Here is a 25,359-nt window from a genome sequence, read left to right as displayed (position 1 = left end):
CTACTGACTTGAGATATTACAAGCTGCTCCAACTTTAACGTCCCTCCTCATCTAAATAGCTAATAAAGCCCCAAGCCCCTACCTACCTACACAAGGCGGCGTGAATCTCCGACATCCCGAAACTCGCTGGAAATAATTAATAGGTTTATTGTGTTTTGTCGTGGATGAGAAGCGGAAAATGAGGAGCAGCAAACCAGCAGCGGGGATCTGTTCCCGGTGCAGAGCGGAGCTGACATGGAAACCAAGACGAGGTTCTGTTGCCTGCCCCTCTACTCCCGAACTTGGCCAGACCTATCATCTGCACCTTCTCTCGACTGCTTCTAAAGTCCTACATCTGATAAGGTTAATCTGTGGTCTTTTCATTTAATCAATCTGCCGTGGCAGTTCTATCCTAAAAATGGAATCCCCCAATTGGCCCTATTCAAATTACCAATAACGGATATGTTGCCGTCATACTTCATACTTTTACTTTCTACTTTCTACTTCTAGGTGTGCCTCTAAAATTAGCCAAAAATTCTAAATTTTATGTTACTATGGAGAAATGATATTCCCACCCCATTTTACAGCATTTCCACCATCTTTACTATATCTTTCTCCAGTAATGAAGTCATTTTCGGGGGATTTGTTAGCATCCATCGCAGAAGGCATTTCGCGGATGGGCCGTTGCATGTGAGAGCAGCCACCTCGTGAATTGAAATTAGGGGTGTAAATGAGTCGAGCCGAGCCGAGCTTGGCCCAGCTCGGCTTGGCTCGAACCAGGCTGGAGCTCTGCTCGGCTCGGCCAGCTCATTAATGGACCCCCAAAATCCTATATTCACACCCCCTCATCTTTCCTGGACAGCCCTATCTGGTGTAATTCAACTACTCTTTTCACACCACAGGGGGTGGTCCAAACAAGTGAACAACAAAAGGGGTTCCAAAAAAGAAGTGATATATTTTGCCTCCCCCTTTCACTCCTTGGACAACCCTTTTTTCTCATATGGACGCCTATTTTTTCTCGTATGGAATTTCGATCGAATGGCCTTCCAACTATCTAATAAGATTTAGGGAGTCTCCTTCCACTATAAAGTTATCCATTTCTCTTTCCGATATCAATCTAACATCTTGAAGGATGGCCCTCATTCCCGCTTCATTTGAATCTTTAATTCCTAATGGACCTGAGAGAGCCCACTTTGTAGTGTTACTCTCATATCTTAAAAGGCTTTCTATTCCCGAAGGCCCCGGATTTTCCAAACTTGACCCATCAAAAATTTAACTTTAACCAACTTAACTCCGGGCTGTCTCAAGTAAAAAAAAGGAGTGAATATATTACTTCCCTTTTATCTTTGAAAGCGTAGACCAACATAGTTTTAAAAAATAAAATTGCATGCTTCTACATGACTATATCCTTTCACCCACTTCGATCGAAATCCAAATCATTCATCTGTTGGACCCCAATGTAGCTAGGCCTTACTTAGCCCATAAAATCATCATATGGAAATGATTTTATCGGAAAGGCCTATTGGCATCGATGCCCAACAAATGAACGTTTGGATTTTCAAACCAGGTAGGTCCCAACGAATTTTTATAATAAATACGCATTATACAGTTATTATAAGTAGGTGCGCGCGCACACACATATATTTAAAAAATTAGAGTGTGATCTACCTTTATTCAGAGATCTAAATGATTCGGTTATTGGGCTTTAATGGAGATGGTTTTTATTTACATCGTGGTCAAACAAATGAAAGGTTTGGATTTTCGAACAAGGTGAGCCCCAATGAATTTCCAAATATCTAAACCATGCAGTTCTCAGGCCCCATGTAAATAGACCATACCAAAAAATCATCTCCATATGTTGATCCTAACTTTCCAATTTGTAGAGTTCTCTAATGATATCCTAACTTTTCAATCTTCGAACAAGTGGGCCTAAGGTTTTTTTTAAAGTATGCATGAGCACCATATAATGGGTATTTATTAGAAATTTATTGGGGCCACCTTGTTAGAAGATCCACACCGTTCGTTTGTTAAGCTTTCTCTGAAAAATTATCACTACGGGGATGATTCCAAGTTATGTGATGCGTTCTGTTTATAGATGGGATGGATGGTTAGGATAGTCCTTAGGGGAAAACCTAGCGCAGGGGGATATTGGTTAATTTCACTTGTGTTTTCATTTTTCCAAACGAAATTTTCCTTGGATTTATTTGGCTAAAACAGACACAACCCAAAACTTACCTCAAACTTCATGAACTTTCTTTCCCTGTGCGTATATATAAAACTAAACCCTAAACTAAACCCTCGCCTCCACTCAACTCCACTGCCTCTCCTTCTCCCCAGTCCGCCCAATTTTCCATACCCTAATCGACCTCGACGCTAGCTGCTACATCAGCTACACCCGTTTTGTTCTATTTACATCAGCTTTAAGTTTATTTTCTGGTATTTGGCAGATGATGCTTCCCTTTGTCCTTTGCTTTCTCTATTTTCCTAGCAGCTATGAATGCTAGTTTCCTGTTTCGATCCCCAAAACCCTATTTTTGATCGGACATGGTGGGTTTGAATTCTGACCTCCACCACATAGATTCCAAGCTCTCCCCTCTAATTCCAATTCCAGCAAACGTACCTGACCACCTTTTCATTCCCAACTTTGACTCCCCCTCCTATTTCAACGACCCTTTTCCCGATTTTGACTCTATTGAAGATTGGTTTATCGATCCCGAATCCGTTCTTATGCCTACCAACGATGACATCGCTCCCTGCCCACATATGTCTGCTTCCATAAAGATTGAAAATCAGATTGAGCCTGAGTTTTCTAGTGTTTCAATAGAGAAAGACATGGAGAGAGTTAGTTTGATTGGTGCTTGTGATTCCAATTCTGTAAATTCGACCGTTGACGAGGAGTCCACATCCTTGGATGCTGTGGGTGGCAAAGAAAAAGATATAGACGAATCGAAAGAAGAGGTAAAGTTGAAGGAGAGTGGCGACGGAGTGAATGAAGTCTCTTCTATTAATACGCCTTTGTTAATGGAGAAGGAGAAAGATATTACTACCGTGGAGGATGCAGTATGCGCCGGAATAGTAAGCAACGTGAATAGCAGTGGCAGTGGTGTTTCAGAGTCTGAGAGTGATTCTTCCTCTTCTTCCACCGGTGAAGAAGAAGAAACTGATGATGATGATGATGATGATAAAGTAGAAGAAGAAGAAGAAGAAGGGAGTCAGATGGATGATGTTGAAGAAGTTGAAGAGGGTGAGATAAGAGATTTTGATAAAGAGGACATAGTCGCTGATAGTGATGCAGAAGAGGAAGTAGTTATCAAAGGCCCTATCAAATCAAAAAACGAGCTTGAGGTAACTTTATGAGGGTTTTTAGTGTTGTCACTACGCTTATAATTACATTGAAAATACCATGCTACGTGCTGTTGAATCTGATCCGACTTTACATATCTGGTTAAGATCCTTGCAATTTAAACAATAGTTACTGTATTAGACTGACCCAATAAGAAAAATTAGTATACTTTCCTTGTTTTCACTCAAGGGGCATTTGGAAGCACTGAGTATACTTTCACTGAAAGTTTCACTCAAATTCTAAAACACATAAAAGCTATCTTTGGAGGTTTTATGCTGTTTGTATGGCATCCTATATTTTCCAAGGCAGATTTGCTAGCGTCCATCGCACAAGGCATTTCGCAGATGGACGCTAGCAAATCCCTTTCCAAGGTATTTTCCTTGAAATTGAATTTGTGATATGTGCCCCAATTCCCCCTAGGATAGAAGGATTTTCTTGGAAGACTTTCCATTTAGTTGAATGCATACAATGAGCTCAAGAAGAAAATATTCGGCTTGAAAATTGCTGCATCACGTGAAAGGACGAAGAAGAATGAATTGGTCATCTCTTCTTCTTTGTCAGGTGGAATTGATTACCCTTATAAAATCTTTTGGTATCCAATGATCTTCCTCGCTAAAGTCACCTTTTCTGTGTGGGCATTCATTCCTTTGGCGAAATGGTAAAAGTTTTTCAGGATAACACCTTACACAATCATTTGGGGTTTATGGACCGAAATAAATAAGAAAGATCATCAATTAAATCAATGTCTTTGATTAGTTGAGCCTGTTACTAGGAGTTTTGTGATTGGAAATCATCTTTAATTGGAAAGTTATTTCTTTTCCCACCCTAATAAGGATGAAATTGTGGCTTGATGATTCCCTTCTCCACCCAAACTCTCAAGCTAAACTCCGATGGGAATTTGAGCGGCAGTCCAGGCTCTGCCAGGATTGTTGGAGTGATCAGAAATGTGGAAGGAGAGATCAAAGGCTTCTTCAGCCTGCTCAGGATAAGGTTTCAATTGAAGCAGAAACATTGGCCCTTGTCTTCAAAGATAATTTTTGGGTATGCCTTTGGACTTAGGGTAGTTCTCAAACATCTTTGCATGGCCATTTCAAAGGATATTTTGGGCCTTGGCATATTGGGAATTCTACTTTGGAGATTGCAGGCTTATGTAGGGTGTTTTTTCCCGTCGTCAAGCATATCCCTTGCAGGGTTAATGCCATGGTAGGTCCTTGCCTGTGAAGGAGTTGAGAGAGAGATGCTTGTTATTGATCTATGAATTGTGATCAGTGAACCAAACTGAGAATCAGGTGACACAGTTATTCCTTAGTTTCAATAAGGTTTGAAACCTGAAACTTGATCAACTTTGTCTTGATGTAGGCCCTAGTGGGAACTTGGTGTCATTGTTGCTCAAGATTTCAAGTTTAGAAAGGGTTTTGGGTATTTCATCTATTTTTTGAAATACTTGATTGAACTTGTCAAGTTCTGTTAGACAACAATGTCGAAACCTTTCTGGCTTTCCGTGATATATCCATCAAGTTCCCTTGTTTTTTTTTGATAGGTAAACTGGGGTTTGGCCAACCCCTACCAGTTCATTAATGATATGAATGATTACACCCCAAATATTGAGTCTCATGACTACCTAATGTTACAATATCAAGAAGTGTGTGTGGTGTGTGTGTGTGTGTGGGGGGGGGGGGGGGGGGTGGGTGGGGTTGAGAGGAATGTCTACCTTTGATAAAAAATCTGCTGCCGCATTTGCTTCGCACCAAGTATGGGACACTCTCCATGATTTGAACATGCTTAGGCCTTTTTTAATAAGTGCTTTTGTTGTTCTTAATCGCCAATGACATCTGCACTTCTCATAGATGATTTCCACCGCAATCTGCGAGTCAGATTCTATTCAAATGTTCTCTACCTTTTTGCATTTGGCTAGTTGGATTCCTTTGATTATTGCTCGAATTTCAAGGATGTGTATTGGTTCGGATTCCTTGTTTAAGGAGAACATTCCCCTCTTGCAATGCCTGTAATTGTGTTATTGTTCCTCCTGAAGTTTACGACGGAGTGAAAGAAAGCAATGTTGGAGTCTGCAAGATTCTGCCAGTCTTGCCTTGATTTTTGTCTTGCCATGGATTCTTCATGCTTTGCCGTTTTAGAATACTCTTCACGGATTTTGATCTCCTCCTCTATTAGCTCTTTGCTGGTTGGCGAGGAGGTTAACTTCGTTTGAATGTCCTCCAGCTTTGCCTGGATCCGAGGAAGGTTTATATCAATTCTCCCAAAAATCTTAGAGTTCCATCTTTTGATTTGGAATTTGACTTCTTTCACCTTCTGCACAAGCCTGGACATTGGATTCCCAGAAGCTTTTATGCTCCAGGCTTTTTCTACGCCAGTGTAAATAGATGGGTCATCATGCCACATACTAAAGAATCTAAATGGTTTTGGGCCTTTGCTCTTGCTCTCCTTTGTGAAGACAGTGATCGGAGAATGATCAGAAATATCAGGATTTTTGAAGATAGCATGAGTGAGGGTACTGTTGCAACCATATGTCATTCACCAAATCACGGTCAAGTTTCAAAAGTTTGTGTACTCCTTCTCAGCTACTGTCATTCCAAGAAAATGTATGACCTAAAGATTTCAGATCCACCAAGCCGTAGTTTTCAATGCACCTATTGAAATCGTCCATGTCTGTTTGATTTGGATCGGCTCCTCCTAACTTTTCATTAGGGAATTGGATGATGTTGATTCACCTAATAGTAGCCAAGGGCGATTTTGGGCTTCTGCAGTGTGATTTCTAGGTGATGTCCTTCGGATGGGCATAGGAGGCCGGTATTTCTTTTTCATTTCTTGCCATGTACCATCTTCTGAATCGCTGGTTCCAGTTGATTCAACTAAGGGTTCTTCCTCAGGGGTTTTGGGGTCAAGGCTTTAATCCTTAATTCGCAGGAGCAGTCTATAATTGCATTCTTCCTCCTCAGTTACCAGGGCTGAGAAAGAACCCTTAGCTGAATGCACTGGCGTGAGGGGTCATGAGGAGCCATTATAATATTGTTCGCCTTCGCTTTTCCGCCTTCTACAATCTCTTGTTCTTTTATAGCTGTTCTAGGGCTTATTGGAGATTTTCGGTTTTCTGTAATTTTTTGGGCCGATGTCCTTATTGTTCATTAATTCTTAAAAAATATTGATTTCCATGATAGTTTTCCTATTTCATAGTTGTGTATTTATGACCACTTGCTTACATATATTTATTATGTACTAATGTGTGTGTGTATTATATTATGGGAATTGCTAGGATCCATCACAAAAGGCATTTCGCGGCTGCTCTGTCGCATATCAGACCAGCCACCTCGTGAGTGAAGACAACAGCTTTTGTCTTCACTCACTTGGTGGCTGGTCTGATAAGCGACAGACCAGCCGCGAAATGCCTTTTGCAATGGACCCTAGCAAATCCCTTATATTATATGTATGTATGTATGTCAGCTCTCATCTTGAAGGTTTGAATTCCATTTACTTGTATGTATATGGTCAATTCAACTGTAATGAGTACTCATTACAGAGCTTATCTTGTAGATTCTCCCCCCAGTTCCTTCCGTGGATGTTGCATTGGAACCACATCATCAGACACTACCTGTTGGAGTTATTTTATCTGTAAGTTCATATGCAACTAGAAGTCACTCAATTGTCAGCTTTGAGTTCTGTCATGCTATCAGAAGTACAAGTAGATCTTATGGATTTCAATGAACTGCTATATCATGCCCTTATTTTATGAATCGAGATACTGATGAGCACATTCGTGAAAGAGTCAATATATATGAATGACCTTGAAACAAGGGTTGAATTCTGCAAACAACAATCAAGATTTTGGAAACTTGACACTCAACTTCGGTGAGGGTCTGAGTCTGAGTTGACTCGGAACACACTTGAGCTCTAGACTGAGTTTTTCAATTTTAAAGAATTGATATTGTATTCTTACTTTCCAGTTTTTCATCAAATGCTGCCTGTCGTTGTTTGTGTGTTAATATGTAAGTTGAAATCACTTAATTTCCTGCTTTGAGATCTGTTGTGCTATCAAACTATGGAACCAAATGTTATGGATTTCGATGATATGGTATGTCATGCCCAAAGTTTATGTTCACCAAATGACAATAGTTAAAGCTATGAGAAACAAAGAACTAGTCAATCTAAGGATTGAGGAACCCAAGAGGACAATCACCCATGAACACCTACAAAATCTCACATAGATTTAACGAAAGCATATAAATGACCTCCAAACAAGGGTTCAATTCTGCAAACAACCACTGGGTTTTAAAGACTTGACACTAGGGGTGGACATGGTTCGGTTCGGTTCGGTTCGGTTTTGTGGTATACCCAGAACCGAACCATATATAATCGGTTCCCTGAAATTGGAACCAGAACCAAACCATATATGTTTGGAACCGAACCGAACCAGAACCATATATAATCGGTTCGGTTCGGTTCTGGGTTTACCCAACCTTCACCAAATGTAGATATTTTGCCTAATCGTATTTATAATCGGTTCGGTCCTGTTTATATATGAACTACAAAGACTAACATGCACGAATTTGGAATAATCAGGCACAAATTTGCACAAATTTGGACAATGCAAAAATTATATATGACTTACAAACATGCACAAATTTGGAATAATCAAGCACAAATTTGGGGGGTGGATTAAAATTTTAAAGGCAAAGCAACACGTTAAAGAGGGGTGAATTAAAAGGGGGTGGGGTGATTTTATCAAGCGATGAGGCATTGGGTTTTAAGGTGAGGGTCGGTTCTCGGTTCGGTTTTCGGTTCCGGGATCCCAAACCCAGCACCGAACCGACTTTCCATCGGTTCCAGGATATCAGAACCGGAACCGAACCATATAAATATGGAACCGAACCGAACCGAACCATATGTGCCGGTTCGGTTCGGTTCCTCGGTTCGAACCGGAACCATGTCCACCCCTACTTGACACTCAATTTCGATGACGGTCTGAGCCTTAGTTGAGTCAAAACACAGCTGTGTGCTTGATTGAATTTTTAACATTAAATAATTAATATTTTATTCTCGATTTTATAAAATTAAATTTTGACAGGTCTAGTCTTGGAAACACTGGTTCAGCTGGAGTAGGGGGCGTTCTTAGAGACGATTCGGGTAGTGTGATATGGGCATTTTCTAGCCCTTTGGGTGTAGTAGTACTCTTCTGACGCGGAGGTTATGGCGCATTCCGTGGTATTAAATTATTGGAGGGCGAGGGCCTTAAAAGGTGGTGGTGGAGGGTGACTCTATTAATGTTATACTGGTGGAGGGTGACTCTAGTAATGTTATACAATGGTTGTGTGGTTCTAAAAACTGTCCTTGGCACTTCGCTCAGTACATTGAGGAAATCCAGGATATAGTTGGTTCATCATCTATTAGTTTTCTCCATGTTAGAAGATCAGCAAACGGGGAAGTGGGTAGTTTAGATAGAAAGGGGGTTCAGTTGGAGGTTTTCGAGCAAATATGATTTTCTTCCTCCTTGATTTTATTTTGTAATTGGCCAGATTAGTTTCCGGCATTTTTCTTTTTTAATCTTTTGTACATGACCAACTCGCTCCCCATTCCGTAATGAATATTTGACCATTCGAAAAAAATTATATTTTATTCTTGATTTTCCAATTTTTCATCAGATACTGCCCGTCAGAGTGATAAATCACTTGATCTCCTGCTTTGAATTTTGTGCTGTCAACAATAGATGTTATGGATCTCAATGATCCAGTTTATCATGCTCTTTTCTTATGGTTGACATGCATCAATGAAAGAGATGATACCTTCCAAAAAAATAAAAAAAAATCAATGAAAGAGATGATAGACAGAGAATTGGACAATCTGGGGATTTGAAATCTTGATACTTAACTCCGATGAGGGTCTGGGTCTGGGTTGACCATTAAACACCGATGAGTGAGTTTTTCAATTTTAAAAAGTTGACATTGAGGCCATGTTTGGCAGTCATGGAAGGTTTTTTTCATGGAATCTTAGTTTATTATGTGGTGGGAGAGGGGAAAGGAGGGTGGGAGAGGTAGAGAATTGAGAGGGCATGAGTGGGAAGATGAGAAGTAGCTAAAAATTAGGGAAAAGAAAAACTATAATTAAAATATGGAAGATTGGGACAAGAAGCCAATTCGAAAAGGCCCCACTGGCCTCAATGGCCCCCACCTCGATCGCATGCGGATTCTTTGGGAAGTATGGAAGATTGTGACACTAGAGGGAGGTTGGAGTTTGGAGCTAGGAAGGCTCCTGGTCGCAAAGCAGTGGAATCTAATCGAAGGCCATTCTCAAATGGGAGCGACTGGCTGTGCTTAAAATGTAACTACAAAAATTTCGGCTCTCGCACCATATGCAGGAAATGCTTGGAACCTCGAAATAGAGAGAACCCTAACTTAGTATGGAGACCCAAAAAGATCCAAGTCGCCACTCTTGACGAGGATCGATGTTTGGACATTCCAGTTTCAGTAGTGGAAGAAAGAAAAAGAAATCTTAAGAGCTGTCTTATTGGAAGCTTGAAATCTGGCTCCTGGCTCTTAGAAGATGTCTGGGCTTGGGCCAAAAAGTTTTGGAGCCTTCCGGAGTTGGAAAAACCTTTCACTATTAGCACAGTGGATATCCTATTTCGTTTCGACTATGAGGCTCACGCTACCTTTATTCTCCGACGTGGAGGTGAGGCTTTTGGGGGATATCTCTCTTCTCTCCAGCCCTGGTTCCCGGCATATAATACAGGGGGCTAGAACAGTTTGGTTGCGGTTTTATGACATTCCACTTCATGCATGGTCTGCTACCACGATGGAGATTCTTGGTTTACATCTGGGTCAGGTCCTTAAGACCCAGCTTTTTGGGAATCACACTCACTGTTTGGCCTTTGCCCCCTTGTGGAAATCCATCATTCAATCCATTAATTTAAGGGTAGATTCTACCATTTATTCGGTGGGAGTTAAGGTGGTGTCTGAGGATAGTATAAATTCTCTGGCAATGTCGGTAGTGGGAGAATCCAGTAGTAAAGACAATTTGCCCCTTTTTAAGGGATCCGATCAGATTCCCTTCGATAAAGGCTCATCGGCGGCGGTCTGCCCACCGGAAAAGGTGGCAGAGGCCACTGAGCGCAGATCGGAGCCAGTGGTGGTCCCTATTTCAAATTTTGAATTGCCCACCTACCCGCCTGTCCCCTTTGAGATCGTCCCTGTCTCATCAGAAAGTAGGGAGGCTAAGTTGAGGGGACCTGTGAGTCTGCCTAATGTAAGAATAGTACCAAAATCGGTATTGGCAGCTCCATGTGGCACAAAAGGAAAGGCGGGTAGAAAAGATATTGTAGACTCTTTTAGCCTAAAGTCGGTGAAGGAGCTGAAGGCTTTAAAATTAAAAAATAGGTTCCTTATGGCAAACAAGAGTGTCGATGCAAAGGGTACACGTTTGGGTAAAGGTAAATTCAGGAGAGGTCTCGGGAAGGATGCTCATATCTTTGCTACCCGTGGTAGGCTATCAGTACTTAACAGGAAGATTAAGTGTTTGTACCGAAAGAAGGAAGTCAGAAAGAAAAATCGGCATCCGAAAATCAACATTACCTACCGAGTCTTGCAAAACTCGCCTAGTTCAAGTATGTCTGGCAATGATTGATCTGAGGATGCAAGCAGTGTAGCCAAGGGTGTAATTACCCTGGTGGATGGAGACCTGGATCTCCTAAAAAACCTTAAATATAATGAAAAGCTAGCGAGGAAGGAATCGCCTACACCCGGTGATGTGTTACTCTCTCCTCTTAAGAAACAATGGATGAAAAAAAGGGCAGCAGTTAGTCGAAACTCGGAATTGTCTCCTTCCCAGACCACCTTGAATAGTGAGGAAGAACTTCACATGCCCCTTCGTAACTTGCCCATTTTCAACAAGATTTTAGAAAAGGAAAGGCGAACCCGAAGGCGTATGTGGGAGGAGGAGAAACATCTGGTGATCTCAAGTTTGGAAAATAGGCGCGAGGCCCTGGGTGCTGACCCGAATCAAAGGCGAGGATTCCCAGAGGTGGAAGATGGTTGGCGATTAATGCGGTCTAATGAGTCCAGTAGAAATGATAAAGGAAAGGGTGTTTTGTTGTTGCCGACTCTCGAGGAACCAGGGCACCTAGAGTTGGAGGGTTTTAATGATTTCTTAGCAATGGGAGATGTGTTTGGGATCTCTTATCAGGAGGATCTAGGCAAGACCAGAGAAATGTTCCTTGGAATGCAAACCAGAGTCGGAGAGGAAAAATAGAAAGAATCAAGGGGGCTGAAATAGAACCTGGACTATGAGATTAAAGGAACTTATCTCGAGAAGTTGCTAAGATTTATCGCTGCAGGGGACCTGTATTGTTTCCCAAAGATCTTATTTAAGGAGAATCCGTTAGTTGTGGATTTGTCTATTCGACTTCTGGTGGAACACTATTTAGACATGAAGTTTCTGTTTGAACTAATTAATAGAGCTTGGTTGGGAAGGAGTCGGTTGCAGGAAGCTGGGAACTTAGTTCGGAGGTGGTGGAAATTGTGATGTCGGTTTCAGTCCTATAGGTTGGGGGTAAGGTAATTTGCTAGAATGAATGTTCGTAGGGGTCAATCTCCGCGCTAGGTAATTCCAGATCCTAGATGAGGTGAGAAAGGATTTAGCTCCTCAATAGCTTGAGAAACCATGGTCTTTCACTAGCCGAGGCACTTTGGCCTGAGAGTCCTTATTGTGATTAGTCAAGAAAGGAATAGACAAAGGAATAGAGGAAAGGATTATGTGCAGATTAGAATTAGGTGTAGTTCAAGAACTATGTGCAGTATAGTAGAGGAAAAGAATAGTTGGTTTTTTATAACTTATTCTGGCTACTTTTAAATTGGCTTTGGGTATGCCCGTGCCAATCCATCTTAATATTTTGTATTGCAGGATGGGACTCCTGGTCTCGAATGCTTTCTGAATATTAATGAAATTTGTCATCTTTCAAAAAAAATAATCAAAATAGAGTTTGTTTTCGTTATTTTTCGGTCACTTCCCACCATCCCCTCTCATGCCCTCTCAATTCTCTCCCTCTCTAACTCTCCCTTCCCCTCCCTCAAGACATGGTAAAGCTAATATTACATGAAAAAAAAAGTTTCATTGTTGCCAAACATGGCCTAAAATTCTTATTTTTCCCAGTTTTTTTTAAAATTGACTTATTCCATACATATGTCTTTGTCGGGTCAGGTTGTCCTTGTGAGTTCTTCAAACCGTTATTGAAACTTTTAAACTTTTGCAGTGACCCAGACCACTGACTGTATAATCACAATAATGAGAACACGACGTCATATTTCTTCTGTTTTAGATTGGATTATTTCAAGTCCAGTTATTACTTTATAATTTCAGTTCTCTCCAATTTATCGATGAGTATATCTTCAATTTCATCAGATGATGAGTACCAAAGTCATTGTAGAGGGGCTAGAAAAGCACAGTCCTCTTAATGAAGGTTCTATCCTATGGATAACAGAAAGCAGATTGCCTTTAGGGATAGTTGATGAAATCTTTGGACCTGTTAAAAGCCCATACTATGTTGTCAGATACAATTCTGAGAAGGAAGTCCCTGCTGGAATTCGTGAAGGCACTGCCATCTCCTTTGCTGCCGAGTTCGCCAATCTCATCCTCAACAACCAGTCCCTCTACAAGAAAGGTTATGACCTATCTGGTGAGAATGATGAAGAGGTCTCTGAGTGTGAATTCTCTGATGACGAGAAAGAAGCCGAGTACAGACGACAGCAGAAGATGGGAAAGAGAGGGATGGATGGTCAGAAAAGTGGAAATAAAGAATTTGTTGGTCATAAGAAGGTTCAAGGTAAGGGGAGGTTCCAGAAGAATGTCAGGCCTTCGGTCCCACGTTCACCCATGGGTGTGGCTCAGCCAACAGTGGTTGGTGAGGGTCCACCATATGTTCCAAACCAGCTCCAGATGCCGCCACCTGTTACAGCCCCATTCGGTTGTGGAAATTGTCAATGTTCTTTTGGCACTGGACAGGTTGGCACAAGTGGGCATGCCACCATCCAACCTGGTTCACATGTGGCACAACTGCCCGGCTTTCTTGGAGGTCCACCTCAACACTTAATGCCACCAAATGGAAATTGGACAAACGGGATGCCAGCTCAGCAGCTGCAGATGGCCTTACCCAGTGGATTTCATCAAATGGATGGCAACCCATGTCCTCAACAGCAAGGCCATCAACACCCAAATCAGCAGCAACATCATATGTTTATGGCTTTTCCAAATGGAACATCCCATCATCAACAGTTTGATCCTAGTCTGAGGCCGAATTGTGGAGTGTCACCATATGGGCAGTTGAATATCTCTGCAGGGTCATCGCCCATGTGTTGGCCTGGGCTCATGGGCCCAGGTAACACGAGCCAACTGCCATTTGGAATGGGATTTCAGGGACAAGGTCACCATAATGTGGGGCAAGGAGGATTCTGTAATGAACAGAGCTACAGCCAGCTACCACCTACTACTGTGCATCAAGGCAGCTTTCCTGCTGCTCCCCAACAATTTAATCCAGGGATGACATCCTTTCGTGGGAGAAAGCCACACCCGAGAGGTCGGGGCGGTTACCACACCGGCGGAAGAGGTTGGAGGCAATCCGGATAAACAGGTTTGTGTCTTTTTTGTTGATATGGTGAACATATGCTTGTGCATTTACTTTGCTTATGAGATATTTATCTGCTTAGTGTTACCCAACTCTTCACTGGTTTACTTGCAACATGTACAGAAGAGGGCTGAACCGCAATTCGAGGAGGTTCTAGGAGCGGGGTTCCTTTTTGTTCCTCTGTTTTGACTCTAGACAGGTTCTTGTTCAAATATGAGTTTTTAAACATAGTGTAATACAACTTTTTCCCTCTTATCTTGGAACAAACTATTTTGGATGAAGCTTCGGTTAAATAGCTTGCTCGACCACCTGTTCCCGACTGTTCGCATGTCCTGTCTATTGGTGATGAATGAAACCTCAATTCATTTGGTGTGCTTTTACTGTGGATTATTGTGCCCATGGTGCAAAAAATCAGTGCAGTGGGTTCTACCGTATGAATGTTTTCCAAGTTCCCAGTTAGGGTTATCGAGGGATCCAATTCGGATGGGATCCAGGGTCATTATCCATTTCTGAAGTGTCCTAGGTCCTATTTTTCGTTGACTGGTGAAAGTTTATATAACACACCTAAAATACCCCTCATGTTTAGCGTGGACATACGAAAATATGACGGATGTTTTTTGCATTAGACCACTATCCAATCAGAGCTGCGACACTGAGGGGTCTACAAGTCGTGTCTATGTCCCATACGACTAGGTTTCTGTTGTCTTATGTCCAACTTGGGATGCTTTCCATGTAACCACAAGTTGTCTTCTGACCCACTCATGGCCCATTTAGATTCAGTTCCATATCTCCAGTCATAAATGGGCAAATATGCATAGAGATCGGGGCTCATTAACCTCTAAATTTCTTAGTTATTAAGCATGGACTCATGGAAGTATGTCACAAATATGGCCCATTTAGATTCAGATCCATATTTCCAATCATAAATGGGCCTTACATGTATGGAGATCAGGGCTCACTAACCTCTAAATTTTATTAAAAATGGATGGGTGGAAGTATGTCACAGATATTAAAACCAGTTAAAGTATAGCCGTTCCTGACACTTGTAGGGAAAATTTCACCATCATTTTATTTTATTACATACCATTTATTTTCCATTCTCTGTTTTGGTTAATTTTTTCGAAATTATCAGTAATGAAAATATGAGGAATGATAGATGCAAGGGCCTTCTTTATGCAATGGCCGGAGAAGGCCGCATCATTTATTGCAACCGAATTCAGTTTCTCAACTGACTTTTAAAATGACGTGGATCTATTGAAAGGCCCTTCTCCAGCCCTTGCATCTATCATTCCTCTCAAAAATATTTCATTAGATAAATGTTTCTCTGCAGGCAAGCTTGTAAGTCACTTCAACCATCGGGTTCGACTGTGTTGGCCTAAATTTGGGTCAAATCTAGTAGTTTTACTAGCCATTGATTAATAAGATTTTAATCATTGCTTGAAACCTTTGTTGTCTCGTGTTTGTTTTAGATTTTGAGAACATAAGCCCCTATCCATGATGCAAGACCATAAGCCGTAAACCACAACTCTACATAATAACATCAAATTGTGGTATTCAACGTCAGCAAATGTTAATAGAACAACCCTTTCGTAGACAGAGAGTGATAATTTTGATATCAAATTAACAGCAAACAATCAGGTGCATAAGCAGAGAGGCTTCCTTTTGGGGGTATCTATGAATCTCAAGTACATTAATCAGCCCTAATAAAATAACGATTTCAGTAGAGCTCGTCTCCCGGGTGTGCTCTTTTGCAAGGCCCCATGCTCTACGCCAACTATTCTATACACTTGCCAAACAGGGCATATCGAGCTAAGCCACGCACAGGACAACCATATCTGTGATAAGACAACCTGATTTGCACTACTGTGAGATGCATGTTCCTTGCCGCATAAGAATATCAGCCACAGATTCTAACATACTTATTTCACAGATTCTTGCCAGTTATGATCAGCTGTTGCCGGTAAATGACATCCAAGAGCATTGCAAAAAATATAAAATCAAGAGAATTTGAGAAAATGAATCCTTGAAACACCATGATCTTGGAAAAGACAATCACCATATGCAATGACCCTTTGATTTTTATTTTTTTTAACGAAATTTTATTGATAAGATAAGAAATACAGACGGGGGACAAGCAGTCCTCAGAGGAGAGAAAAATGCACCCTTCAATGAACAGACGGATTACAACCCTTCTATGGAAGATATGACCCTAGTGACCGGGATATCAACACCCTGCTTGGCCAAAACATCTGCCATTTCATTGGCAGTTCTCCTCCTGTGAACCAATTGGGGCATAATAATCGTAATCTGATCTCGAGTCTCTTCGAGAATGCTCTGCAGATTCCATGGGCCAGCTGAGCGACAAGAAGCCCATGCAATTGCATTAGAGGAATCCCCCTCTACAATAATAGGGCCCAAGTTATTATTAACATACCATTTTAGACCGAATAACAGCGCCCTGGCCTCAGCTTCATTAGCGTCACAAATTCCAGCAGACCCAGAAAAAGACATAATAGTACTGCCACTGGCATCCCTAATGAGGTCCCCAATTCCTGCTCTATCCGGGTTCCCGAATGAGCTCCCGTCGAAGTTAAGTTTAAACCATCCCTTGGGAGGAGGTTCCCACTTCGGCATAATAAGCTTCACAGATCTCCTTTCAGAAATTACCGTACCCCAATTACGAAGGATTACTCCCGTTGGGTATGGCATACCCAGATTTTGCTCGAGACCAAGATAATATGGAGATGCGGATGTCCAGAGCAATGTGCTGCCAAGATTTGCATTTATTCTGAAAAATTCGACGATTCCGCTCAGCCCATAAATGCCAGGTGACAGCGAAAGGTGATGCCTCCCACAAAGATTCACCCAAACAGCCACTGAAGGCACCATTCCAATATAGTAAAATATTGGAAATATTATCTTGAAGCACCCAGTCGACCCCAAAACCCTTGAATAGAGCCATCCAAACACGATATGCAAACATGCATGAGACAAACAGATGATTCAAAGATCCCTCAAAGCAGTGGCACATAACACACCAGCTCGCAAGATGGAAACCCCGACGTTTGAGGCGGTCCAATGTATTTAATGCACCTATGGCCAATAGTCAAAGTAAAGGCCGAAATCCGCGGCGGCAGGATCGGACTCCAAATGCGGGATATTGAGATCTAGGACCCTCTTCGCCATTTAGTTGCCGGAAAAATGAACGAACAGAGAACCCCCCTTGTGAATCAGGTGACCAAATCCATCGTCAGGGGAGGATGAGGATAGGTACTTACTTGATAACAAACTGAGGAGAGATTCAAAACATCCAATCTCATCATCCTTCAGATCTCGACGGAGACGAATGTCCCAGAATAAGTTTCCGTGGCCTTCCCCCCTGACCAACTAATTACAAATTCGCGCTTGGGAGTCAGACGATAGCCGAAAAAGAGATGGGAAGGCATCTTCTAAAAGTCGATTCCCGAACCATAGGTCCAGCGAGAATCTGACGAGATCCCCCGTTCCCACCTTAAAGCGCACGAGCGGCAGGAATAATTCCCGAGACCCACTTACAAATTTCCAAATACCGGATCCACGCCCGGAACTGGGACCATTGCACTCCCACTCCCCCTACCCACATCCATATTTATCTCTGATTAGGAGATGCCAAAGCGCATCCTTCTCGACTCCAAACCGCCATATCCATTTCCCCAATAAGGCAACGTTTCGAAGTCTAAGTTTGCCGATACCTAGCCCGCCATTCCTCCGTCCTTGACACATAGTTTTTAAATTAAGGAGATATTTGACCCTACGGGGTAAATCCCTGCCATCCCAAAGGAAATCGCGCTGAAGTTTTTCAATGCGAGCTACCACCGATCCCGGGATCTTGAACAAGGACATGTAGTATACAGGCATATTAGAGAGAGCCGCCTTCATAAGAGTGATTCAACCACCAAAGGAAAGATACCTTTTCTTCCATGATGCAAGCTTCCGTTTGATTCGGACCACCACCTCGTCCCATTAAGATGCCTTCGGGATACCAATACCTAGAGGGAACCCCAAATATCTTAGTGGAAGTTTTGCATCCGAATATCCCAGGACCATAGCGTGATCTATTACTGACTGGTCAGCCAAATTAATTCCAGCGGCCACACTTTGAGAAATTTATTTTGAGGCCCGACATGACTTCAAACCACCAAAAGATAGGTCTTACATTGGGCATCATATCAACACCATCTTCCAATAGCAAGAGGGTATCACCCGCGAATTGCAGATGCGAGATCGAGGGAGACGACGAACTTGGTTTTAGCCCCAATAAATATCCTTTTTGCTCCGCCTTAGAAATTAGAAGACTTAGGACCTCTGCCACCATAATAAAGAGATAAGGGGATAACAGGTCGCCCCCCACGAGAACTGCGGAAGAAACCTTCCGGAGACCCGTTAATTAAAATAGACAAAGAGGCAGTAGATAGAAATTCCTTCATCCAACCTCTCCACTTGTCGCCGAAACCCATTCTTAGTTGAATATAGTCCAGAAATAGCCAATCCACATGGTCATAGGCCTTTTCCAAATCCATGCGAACTACAATTCCCTTCTTCCCGGCTCTACTCATGGAATCCAATATCTCATTTGCAATAAGAATTCCATCAAGTATTTGGCGCTTGTTCACAAAAGCCCCTTGATATTTGGATACAATATCCCCCATTACCGAAGCGAGCCTGATGGCCAAAACCTTGGACAACAATTTATACATGCTACAAACCAAGCTAATCGGGCGGTAATCTTTCAATTCAACTGCTCCACCCTTTTTCGGAATCAGAGTAATAAAAGTAGAATTACCCCCAATGTTTATCTTGCCTCTCTGATGGAATTCGTTTAAGTAACCCAATACTTCCACTTTAATCACCTCCCAATATCGGTTATAAAAACCCATCGGGAATCCATCCGGGCCAGGTGCACGATCTTTCTTCATTGAGTAAAGTGCAGCCTCCACCTCCTCCATTGAAAATTCTCTTTCCAGCCATTCACTTTTCTCCACTGAAATTGTCTTAAATTGTAATCCCACCGGTTTTGGACGCCAGCCATGGGTCGATGAGTACAGCTTCTGATAGTAATCCAGAATAATGCCCCGAATTGCCACTGGATCTTCAATTAGGATGCCATCCACAACCAGTGAATTAATCTGGTTGATACGGCGCCTAGCAGATGCCATTCTGTTTGTCGCCCTCTTTGAGCCATGTTACACGGGATTTCTGACGCCAACTGATTTTCTCTCTCCGGATGATTTCCTCATAAGATACTTTTAAATTGGATCAGCAGAAATTGAAGCTTGCTCAAATAACTTAATGGCATTGTGGATCTCTTTCAGATGTCCATATTTGGGTAGCCTTGCCACCCCCGCCAATTTACCACAAACGAAGAAGTTACAACCTCGAGAAAACTGAATTGTAGTTTAAATGAAAAACTCAAAAGAATCGTTGGTGATGTTCACACCAAGTTGAAACTATACACCATTACACCCACACATATATAAGGGAATGATCTCATGCAACCTAGATGCATCAAACTACCATGCTTCCTACTTCATATCATACATATGGGGCTGATCATGATTGATCTAAACCATTCACATAGTAGACTTCACATCAGTTACACATCACAACTACAGCAACGCTACGAAGCTAAAATAAGATTTATCAATATGAAAAAAAAAAAAACACTATTGCATTATTTGCAACAGAGACCATACATACGGAATTCACGCACTATATAACTCATGTACAACAGTACAAAGTGCTAGTGCATCAATTGTTTTTTTTTTTTTTTTGAATGGTGCTAGTACATCAATTGTTACTACATTGATATTCCCACCCCCACTGTAGTCATATTGGAAACACTTGTTTTTATTGGCATTCTCTCTTGATTTACAATTCCCAAGAAAATATGGAAAGCCTATAAGATTAAGTTTCAAATAAAGGAGTGCAAATATCAAAACAAGCGGGTCCAAAGGTAAATACGCCCAACTCTAAAGTACTTCAGAATCAGTCAAAAACTGCAGCCTAAACACGGGGCGTGGGGGGTTGACTTCACAATGAAGGATTCTCTCAGCTAGTGAACTGCCATGGCCTGCTCTTCATGCCAGGCAACAACATCTTTGTATGCCAAATCACCACCAAAAATGTCCAATGAACTTCCAACTGTAACATCCACTCGACCCATGCCTGCCGCCTTTATTCTTTCCAAGTCGGCTATTGTCGTCACCCCACCAGCATAAGTCACTGAAATCTAAGAAGACCAAAGGCAGAACATCATGAAAAGGTCAATATCTTTTCATCATGGTCAACAAAGAAGTTATTGAGTATGGTGTATCCTACCAAACACAACCTTTAGCACCCTGATAAATAAAAACACCGGTCATCATTAAGATAAATAGAGTTGTGATCATTTCAAATTATAAAAGTCTGATGAATTGTGATCATTTCAAACTATAGTGGCGGGGGAGGCAAATCAGCCATGAGAGGATATCATGGTCATAGGTACATAGCCAAGATAAAAGGGCATTTTGGTCATTAGACTTTGGCTTAAAAAAGCATAAGGGCAGTCTTAGAATCAACGGATAAAGCTAAAAAAAAAGATTATCACAATTAAAGAAATAGAGTACAACGCACAGGTGAGTACTGGCCAAGCAATGCTACAAGTTCTTCATCGATTCCTAACCTGAAATAAATGGAAGCTGAAATCAATAAACCACTTCAATGAACCAAAAGCTATAGCTGCAGAGTAGAAGTTTCAGTCCAAAGTTAAATATAGTGATGATCAATTAATTCTAGTTAATGGATGTTATAAAATAATTTTATAAAACAGCAGAAACATATTTTGATAATAGGCACGAACTCACCTTGTCGCATATGCTTTAACCATCTTTCAAAGGCTGCTGAGTGCTTTTTGGGAATTGTAACAGCTGGTTAAGCACATAGGACAAGGCGAGTTCGTGTTTGTTATCAAAACATGGTTGTGGCGATATCTTTTTGAGAGAGAGAGAGAGAGCACCAAATAGCTCACACAGGAATGCTAAACATGTGCATCATTTCTAATGTTCTTGAAGTGTTCGTTCCTATCTTTAGGTTGAAACTTTAAATCAAGAAAAGCCGTAAATAGCATTATGATGCACTATGGTACCACAAACTGGAAGCATGTAATTAACTTCATAATTTTGAAATCGTGACAAAGATTTGTAATTAGTGAAATGTCAATTTCTAGGAAGCTCCAGAGATTTTGCCTATATATAATTATCATAAATGTCAAAATGACGAGAACCAGAAAGCCTTTTCAATTATGTGACAAAGATGATGAAAAAACAGAGGATCTTTTCAATTATGTGACAAAGACAACATATATCAGGATATGATTTAAATAACAAGACAAAATGGCAAAAAAACTAGAAATGTCACCTCTTTCCTTCAACATCAACACCATGAACCAGAAATTCATCAGCAAATGAGGCAAGAAAATCCAAAGTTTTCTCATCAAGAAATACGTCGCTGAACTTCTGCCATCTATCAGTGACAATTGCATACTTCTTATTCTGCACGTGAAAATTATTACAAGGGAGATTTACGAACAATGATAATTCAAAGTAGAAGCATTGAACACAAGTACCTCCCTTACACCCTACAAAATCCATTTATCTGAGAAAATAGAAAAGATGGGAACAGAAAGAAATACTTGCACAGGGAAGTTTATGTATATTAGTGAAATTAACTGCCTTTAAAGTTTAAATGATTAGACAAAGGTAAAAAGGTTTATAATGAAACAACAAGCAGTTGACAATTTCAAAGAGTGAGGACAGATCTTAGAAGCACGAAGCGGGTGCGGAGGCGGGAGCGGGTGCGGGGAAGCGTGCGGTCTAAAAGAGTCTAAGTTTGGGAGCGCCGTGGGAGCGTGCAAGTAATATTTTCTTTATATATCTTTCAAAATTCAAGTACATCAAAAAATAATAGTTTCTAACCATTTTCATATGTATCTTTCAAAATTTAAGTACATCTAAAAGCTAATTTCTAATCATCTTTACCATCTTCATTTGTGTGCACTCGTTCCTCGTACCTTCTGAAGATGTACAAGCCTTTGTGCTTGCTCCAATGAAGTACTTTGAAGAGTTGGAGGAGTTTGATATAAGGAAGTTGGTGATGGTGGGACTTATAGAGTAATAGAAGCAGGAAGGGTCATTAGAGCGGTTTCTGTTTCTCTGGGATCGCGCTCCCTGGAAGCTCCTTCTTAAGGAGCGCCGAATCGAGGTTCCGAGGTGGGAGCGGCACCCCGAGAGGAGGTTCCTGCTTCTAAGGGACAGATGTTAAAGTTATCCTTTACATGTTGGCATGGTTCTTTCGGCTGAAGTCAAGGAGACATATAAGGTCGAGTTTGGGTGTCATGAAAATCATGAAATCATGTCATTACATTTTCTTTGGGCCATGGTGTCTGGTTGAAAGTGAAATTTGGGGTAGAAAAATGAAACAACGTTCAGTTCCGCCCAAAGCACGAATTGAATAACTTTATCTCCAAGCTAGAGTTAATTCACACTGGGCGGAAGTAAATCGATTTATTCCTGAAACTGGCGGATTGCCAAAGGTGGACTAAGAGGCATTGAATGCCATACTAATGTTTATGATAGTCTTCTAATGCTAGAGTAAGCATTGAATAGCACACAAATGCTTTTTCCAAATTGAGCATGTGATTTTCTGAGAGGCAACTGGTGACGAGGTTGAAAATCGTCTTAGACTTGCAATAGTTTCAAAAAGCCCTTTTCCCATTTTGTAATTAGAGCCTAATTCAAAAGCTGCCATGCACTGTCAATGTTCTGTGACAGAGAAAAGCGGTTCTAGCCTTTAAGGACCTCTCCATGTTCAGTTTGCAGTCCAGTTGATAATATAATTTTTACAATGAAAAATTGTACAATATTGAATTTGCAGTGATGAAGTTATTATTTTTCGAGATCCCATTGTGGATGTATTTTCAATAGAAAAGGGAACAACAGACAGATGGCCGTACTGACTGCATGAATAACAGGTCCAAATGTAATTTGCTCACCTTCTTTCTACAACTAAGATCCAAAACAAGTCTCTGTTTTCCAATCATTTTGACGAGATGTTTGAGCCTTTCAACGTCCATTCGTCCATTACTGAAAACATACTGCGGCACAAGCAAGAAAAAATGTCAAGAATAAGAAGTATCAAAGGAAAAAAAATAAAAAATCTTAATGGTAAGGTCTTCCATCTAAAACTAAACCTACGTTCATGCTATAAGTCTTTTCCTCGATTAAAAATCAAATCCTTCCAGTGTAATTTTCTGTTCAGCTTTAGTGCGGGTGCCTTAGCTCTTGTAACTTTCTACTCAAACCAGGACAGAAAGATGCACACAACAGACTAGTTACTTTATCAGCAAGTGCCATGCAAAGGAAAACAAGTTAAACCAGTCATTAATCTAAATGCCAAATAGGTTGGTGTCTAGGAGTCATGATAACCCAAAGGAGAGAAGGGACTTATCTTGAGACGAAATGAAAATATCATTTTCATAGCATCAAGAGAATTTATATGATTCATAAGTGATATTATTAAAAAGTGAAACAGAAATTATCAAATTCCCCAAGAGTCCCACTAAACAAGCTAGGAACAATTTAGATAATTCATGGGTACAAAACCTGTAACTCAATGGACCACATAAGCTACATTTATGTTTTCTTCAGAAAAGGTTTGAGTCTTGAAGGTGATGTCTTCTAATGCGTTCCTTCTAAATGTCTCATGCAGATGGACATCCGACACTCGAACAATTGAAAGTCCACTTGTACAAAGCCCTAATATTCTAGCTGAAAGTTGCTATTTGAGGCTCAAAGATGGAAATTTAGACTCTAGAGGAAGAACGAAAACTTGACAAGGTAGGGAATTAGGGATACCATCAGAATGAACAATAAATGACTTAATACTACGCAATGGTGCAACAATAAGCACCATTCAAAAAAAAAATAAAAAAATGGTGCAACAATAATGATGCTTCAAAACATATATGAATTCCATACCGATGTAATAATCACATGGCTTGCCCCTTCCCCTAGATAACTTAAAGCATTGTCTGAGTTGATTCCACCTCCGACTTGCAAACCGCCTAGAAGTTACCATTCCTCTCAGTAATATGAATTCAGTAGAGAAAAAATCTGTAATATTAAGCATATTATTGAGCACAAAAATCCAATATAAAAAGTCTAAAGCCATTGTAAGAAGACTCCTTCCTCTGGCTTCTCGTAATAATAGTATAGTCATGATAATGCAAGGAACACATAATAAAAAAATGAAAAAGAAACAAAGATATCTATAAGCAACATGTCACAATCAAATTACCAGGATAGGCACGTAAGGCGGCGATTGCGGCAGATGCGCTTAAGGGATCAGCACCAAGCATTATTACATGACCACCTGTAAGTCCATCCTGTTTGTACAAATCTGCAAACTCTGCTGGTGACTTATCCGATTCGAAATTAGTTATGAGGGTAGACCCGCCCTCATTTGAATCCCGGAGAGTAGACCCAACAATCTGTTTAACTTTCCCCTAAAATATTTCAAGTTTCAAGCAACAGTAATAAGGTCTCGTATCTGTTTCCATATGTATCTTCAGTAAGAGTATCAACAGACATTTACATATATCCAATGAAGTATAGCAAAGCACATTAAGAAGCATAAGAAATAACAGACCTTGTGAATATCGATACAAGGTCGAAAACGAACAGCAGCACATCGGATGGAGTGAGGAGATTCTGCAGATAGGCAGAAAATAAGGGATCAGGGTGTTAATGGGAAGTGGAATGCATGAGGAGCGCGTTTGGATGTACATCCAAATTCAAATTGGGGACTTTTTAAATATCAATTTCTGTGTGAACTGTTCAATCCAAGAAAGCACAGATTGGAATCCCGATTGCAAATGGGTGTACAAACAAGCACGCCCATACAAATACAAAGGTGGACGTACTCGAGCAGCGGTGTGTTGGCACGAGGGAAATAAACTTCAAGTGTTTTTGCACATAGTAAATTGCAGCAAAATGGCAAGTGCTGCCATGTAGTGATGTAAGGTTAGAGAAGGAGGAGGTTGAAACAGTTGCGCCCAAAAGCTTGGTGATTTTCATGTTGTAGGAAAAAATGGAATTGAATGCAAAGATGAGTAAAAGCAAAGAGGGTTAGGGCCAAAAACCCTAATCCCTTAATTTTTCAACGGAGAATTAGATTAATGATAAGCTGCTGTATAATGATGGGCTGTCGCCTGTCGTCAAACGTCACGGGCTTCCCTCCGTTAAAACTTTAAACTAGGTGCGTTCAACCCCCCCCCCCCCCAACCCCCAACCCTACAGGTTAAACACTACTTAATTTTGGGTTGGATTAGGGTTTAGGA

The 25,359-nt window shown here is 41.0% G+C and overlaps 2 protein-coding genes across 5 annotated transcripts; one reads left to right on the top strand and one right to left on the bottom strand.

Annotated features, from left to right (window-relative positions):
* The first annotated feature begins 2,208 nt into the window (after window positions 1-2,208).
* Window positions 2,209-14,320, top strand: LOC143893023 (uncharacterized). 3 transcript variants are annotated; one of them, XM_077397960.1, is made up of 4 exons: window positions 2,210-3,324; window positions 6,872-6,949; window positions 12,728-13,952; window positions 14,073-14,320. In XM_077397960.1, exons 1-3 carry the CDS (start codon window positions 2,524-2,526, stop codon window positions 13,946-13,948), a joined length of 2,100 nt encoding a protein of 699 aa, XP_077254075.1. In that variant the 5' UTR covers window positions 2,210-2,523; the 3' UTR covers window positions 13,949-13,952; window positions 14,073-14,320. The 3 variants fall into 3 exon arrangements, with proteins under 3 accessions (XP_077254076.1, XP_077254075.1, XP_077254074.1); XM_077397959.1 differs by having other exon boundaries at window positions 14,070-14,320; XM_077397961.1 differs by lacking the exon at window positions 6,872-6,949 and having other exon boundaries at window positions 2,209-3,324; window positions 14,070-14,320.
* A 5,283-nt stretch (window positions 14,321-19,603) lies between these two features.
* Window positions 19,604-25,272, bottom strand: LOC143893022 (1-(5-phosphoribosyl)-5-[(5-phosphoribosylamino)methylideneamino] imidazole-4-carboxamide isomerase HISN3, chloroplastic-like). 2 transcript variants are annotated; one of them, XM_077397957.1, is made up of 8 exons: window positions 24,943-25,268; window positions 24,669-24,730; window positions 24,318-24,525; window positions 23,999-24,084; window positions 23,014-23,115; window positions 21,381-21,514; window positions 20,598-20,646; window positions 19,604-20,214 (listed from the first exon to the last, which is right to left on the bottom strand). In XM_077397957.1, exons 1-8 carry the CDS (start codon window positions 25,094-25,096, stop codon window positions 20,038-20,040), a joined length of 972 nt encoding a protein of 323 aa, XP_077254072.1. In that variant the 5' UTR covers window positions 25,097-25,268; the 3' UTR covers window positions 19,604-20,037. The 2 variants fall into 2 exon arrangements, with proteins under 2 accessions (XP_077254072.1, XP_077254073.1); XM_077397958.1 differs by having other exon boundaries at window positions 20,202-20,323; window positions 24,943-25,272.
* Between the last annotated feature and the right edge of the window lie 87 nt (window positions 25,273-25,359).

Source organism: Tasmannia lanceolata, unplaced genomic scaffold (assembly GCF_043159265.1).
Source record: "Tasmannia lanceolata isolate RefF3 unplaced genomic scaffold, GAP_Taslan_0.1 ptg000015l, whole genome shotgun sequence".
Classification (NCBI taxonomy): domain Eukaryota; kingdom Viridiplantae; phylum Streptophyta; class Magnoliopsida; order Canellales; family Winteraceae; genus Tasmannia; species Tasmannia lanceolata.
Note: the sequence above shows the minus strand (reverse complement) of the source record. Positions and strands in the feature narration are given on the sequence as shown.